At 41.2% G+C, this 4,284-nt stretch overlaps 1 protein-coding gene across 1 annotated transcript; it reads right to left on the bottom strand.

Moving 5' to 3' along the window:
* Window positions 1-253: 253 nt before the first annotated feature.
* LOC119272004 lies at window positions 254-4,033 on the bottom strand. The gene is made up of 5 exons (XM_037553616.1): window positions 3,877-4,033; window positions 2,782-2,872; window positions 576-638; window positions 417-506; window positions 254-334 (listed from the first exon to the last, which is right to left on the bottom strand). The coding sequence occupies exons 2-5, from the start codon at window positions 2,869-2,871 to the stop codon at window positions 254-256; spliced, it is 324 nt and encodes a 107-aa protein (XP_037409513.1). The 5' UTR covers window position 2,872; window positions 3,877-4,033.
* Between the last annotated feature and the right edge of the window lie 251 nt (window positions 4,034-4,284).

Below are 4,284 nucleotides of genomic sequence, written 5' to 3'. Positions count from 1 at the left end.
TGGGTTGGTAATTTGGGTGCAGTAAACCATGCTACTTGGTGAATCTTTACCTTGATGGAAGAAGAACGCCTTTTTTAGCGGTGTGGGTGTTCAGTTCTAGTCCTTTGCTGGATCGGTCTTGAAACAGATTCACCCGTAATATTCCTCATTTCCCTCACCTACCAAGATACAATAATATTAGATGGAATGATATTCATACCTTGAAGCTACAGAAAGCTACAACTTCAAAACTCAAAAGGCACGAAAATTACCTCTAGCACAGAACAATAACAAGGTCTTGTGGTGATGATGAATTTTGTTGAATTTGTAATTGGTTGACATCATGGTCGCCAACCTAGTTCCATGACACAACAATGGTAAGCAAGCAATTATTTTATATTCTTTGTGACATGAGTAAGAGTAACTACAGGCATAACCTTTTCATGCGAACATGATAAATTATTATCCTCAGGAATGTCATGTTGCATAGATGAGCGTGCCTCAACGGGTCCATTGCACTGGATTCTCTGCAAACTGAAATATTAATATGAAGGTTTCGAGTGACAAGCAATGATGTAGGCATTTATTAACATTACCTTTGTTTTACCAAGCAGTACTGGTGACCGAGAAATACCATTATCATTTGATTGGAGGTTTTCCTACAGAACTAACAAATCTGAGTAAACTATTGATAGAAATGCATGCAAAGGGTGGGATAAAGAAGTCCTTTACCTCTTCTATGCCATTATTGACATAGCCTTCTTTGTTATTCATATCTTTAATAATCTGGTCTTGCTTTTTTATATGCTCCTTCATCTTTGCTATTACCTCCCAAACGTCATGTTCAACTTCATATGGTGATCCATCAGTTGTAGTCATATTGATGTTCTTTAGATACCGTGGCGTCCGACCGTAGACTTGCTTAGGAGTTGGAAGCAAACCCATGCCATGCACTTGTCCAATCTTTTCTTTCCCTAACACTTCCTGCAGGGCATCACCTTCCCATGCGACTCTTCCATTCAAATTTTGTGCCAACTCTGGTCGTTCGGTTATTAGATTCTCCAATCATCCTATAAGAAATGAATCATGCATACACTAGTTAGATTGAACCATAACTTGATCCGGAGAACAATTAGACAATTTCTATATTAATTGCCTACCAGGCGCTTATTTCTATCTTTATTTTTAGCATCAGCATCGTCCTTCTTCTTGTGAGTTGCTAAATAAACCTTTGATCTGTGTGGTCATTTCTTTTCAAGATCAGCTTGCCTCTACAAAACAGAAACAGCACCCATATGACAAAAGAGACACAGGACAACACTTCAGGAATCAAGATTACTCACCATGTCTTCGCCCCAACAAGCATAACTCTTTGTGCCAGCATTATGTGAATCCTTCACGAGGGAACGACTAATTATGTTCTTCTCAGCAAGGGCCTGTTATGATGTAATCATATCGTAAATGCAACTTTTAAGATAAGCCCGAGAACTCACATTTAAATGTCAAAACAGGAAAGTACAGTATCACATTCATTACCCTTCCTTTTTTGGACTTCCAATATTTAACAAGCCCACGCCATTGATCGTCGTCCACATCTTCTGGACAGAGCTTATACAAAGCCTTTCGCTTGATGTTTGGATTTTTTTCAATGGCGGGTTTGAAGAAAGCATCTTTCAAACTAGACTTAAATTTCCTCCAGTCTCTTCCAATTGATTTGAGTATCCATTTTTCACATGATCGAGGATACACAAACTTTGTCTGAAAGTACAAAATAATGAATGGATGTAAATAGACATGCATACCACACTACATCTCATGTAGACAAATTAGATATAAATAGAAGGGTAGCAAATAACATATTTTGTTTTCTTGTTAATTGTGAAGTACATGTACGCACTGCAATATTGTTTCCTCACCACTATTCTTTTTGACATGACGCCAATCATTTAGGTTTAGTGGGCAAAATCCTCCATTTCTAGCAACCGTGCCCAGAAACTTCCCCAAGATTGCACCTTCATCTCCTATAGGCTGGCTATCTTCATTGCATTTCACAAGTATTCTCTGCCCCTTTGGCATGTTCCAGACAATTGGCAAGCTTGTTCTCTTGCGCTTGCGTACTTCCTTGTCTACTACAAGATTAATTAAGAAAAGTACTAATGAAATGACGCCCGCCGATTATTCTTTCGATACTAAGCATATACAAGTTAATTAATAGAAGCACAAAATGTAATAGGTTGTTACCTTGATTGTGAACTTGACCCTCTTCATCGACCAATGCTTGTGATTCATGACCTTGTGGGAATTTCTCACCATTGTTACAGTATCCATCTTCATCATCACGTTGGTCCGTAACCTGAATCACATTCAACCTTTTTGACCTACATGGTGGTCCTGCAGAACAACCACACATCTTTTATTCCAATAATTACAACAGTAGATACAGATATGTAATAAGCATGGTTCAAGAGGGATACTTTGCGGCTCTTGCGTAGTAAGTTGCCCTGCCCCTTCAGCAGAGACACCACTGTCCTGTAAGAGAACACTCTCATTTGGATGGTTAGATGGAGCAACATCAATTTGCTTGCTAGGCGGAGCAATATGATCGTCAGCCTTCTCCTTCGACACATACAGATGGACAGCTTTCACAATCTCAGGGTCGGACAACATTTTCATCACAAGACCTTCATCATAAATGTGAACTAAGTAGGAGCTGCCTAGACGGTTTTTTTTCGCATAGTACAGAAAGTCAATTGCCTGAAAGCCAACTTCTTCGATCATCAAGATTAAGTCGTAATACGAGACATCATGTCTCATCATGGATCTTTGTAAAATTTTGGCTTCCTGATTTGTATCTTCGTAGTGCAGGTATATGGTCAACATGTCCGTCGCCATCCTAAGTTATATATAAAAATGTCAATTAAATCATTACAAGTAAAGCCAAATTAACTAATGACATAACAGGGATAATTTAATTTGCCAATAGACATGTGAATGGAGAGGGCAGAGAAGTACACAGTAGCACGTCAATACACTATCAGCTTATCATAACTTAAAACAGAGAGATGAGGTACAAGACCATGGGTCCAGCCACACCCACACTAAGATATAACGCTCTCGACATATGGATTAAGGACAGGTTTAAGTTGAAAAGTGTACAGGGCTTGATGATGTTCACTGCTTCCCTAAACAGAAGGGAAATTGAAAGTACATAGGATCATCAGGTGATGGTGCAAATCTTAAGCATTTTCTCTGTTCGTAATTTCAGTCATTTTTTATCCTAATGGTTCAATTTACGCAGGCGAAACTGTTACAGTAGATCGGCTGCATCGAATTGAAGAGCAGAGTTGGGTTTGATCATGATAGTCTTAGGGCATCAAAGAAAATGACAAAGGAGCCGAATGAGCCCAGATTTGTTTCGTGTGCCCAGATTGCAAACTAGACATGTTAAAAAGCTTGGAGCGGGCGCAGCAAAGCACGCCGTTTGCTTCTAGTTTCTCAGGAAGTCTGATCAAATTTAAACAATAGTCAATGGATCGATCTAGCAGAAGTGTAGAACACGCATGTATATCAATGGATCGACCTGATTAGTGGATTAGGCATTGGCACATCGCAAAACTATAGTCAGACACAACCTTATATGGTTTATGGGCTTTTCAACATATGTGATTGCTTAATTATTTGTCTATGTATGGGCTAATTATGCAATTAGCCACGGCCATTAGGCATCTACAGTACACACTGTGCTACGAATTGTTGAGGGAGCGAGCGATTGGCAGGGGAACCCCTGCTGGCCTCTCCCTGTCCCCGCCCCTGCATCACTACAGTGGTGTTTCACCTAGCATACCTCAGAGAATTCGTAGCAATCAGATCAGGGAAGGGTGGCGTTCAGATCCATACCAGCCACGAGATCGTACTCCTTCAGGATGTAGGTGGCGGAGCTGAAGACCGACGAAGCCGTCGCCGCAACGATCCAAACGGCGCTGGGACAGATCGAGGAAGCGGCGCCGATGCAGGTCGAGGAAGCGGCAGATCCTACGGGGTTGAGAGATGGGGGTGGGGGGGTTGCAGGTGGCGGCCGCTGCGTTGGAGCGCAGCGAGGTAGCCACCGAACAGTGGGCGGCTGGGCTGGATGTGGATGGGTTTGAGACCCAATTTATCTAGCCTTTTTTAGTTAGTTGGAGGGAAAAGTAAGCGTGAAAGTAATTGGAGGGAAAAGTAAGCGTCATGGTCGAGAACTGGAGGGAAATTTGGATATATATATTTTTTCAAAGAGAACAGGAGGGAAATTGTTTTGGAAGAACCGGG

Source organism: Triticum dicoccoides, chromosome 3A, assembly GCF_002162155.2.
Source record: "Triticum dicoccoides isolate Atlit2015 ecotype Zavitan chromosome 3A, WEW_v2.0, whole genome shotgun sequence".
NCBI classification, from domain to species: domain Eukaryota; kingdom Viridiplantae; phylum Streptophyta; class Magnoliopsida; order Poales; family Poaceae; genus Triticum; species Triticum dicoccoides.
This window is presented reverse-complemented; position numbering and strand designations above follow the sequence as displayed.

What these genes read in the sequence shown, in the direction of transcription:
- LOC119272004 (XM_037553616.1), bottom strand. Translation starts at nt 2,871, where the DNA reads ATGGCGACGGACATGTTGACCATATACCTGCACTACGAAGATACAAAT. An exon ending in GATCCATGATGAGACATGAT is followed by an intron (nt 639 to 2,781) that starts GTCTCGTATTAC and finishes TTAGTTCTGTAG; the next exon opens with GAAAACCTCCAATCAAATGA. An exon ending in TACTGCTTGGTAAAACAAAG is followed by an intron (nt 507 to 575) that starts GTAATGTTAATA and finishes TTCAGTTTGCAG; the next exon opens with AGAATCCAGTGCAATGGACC.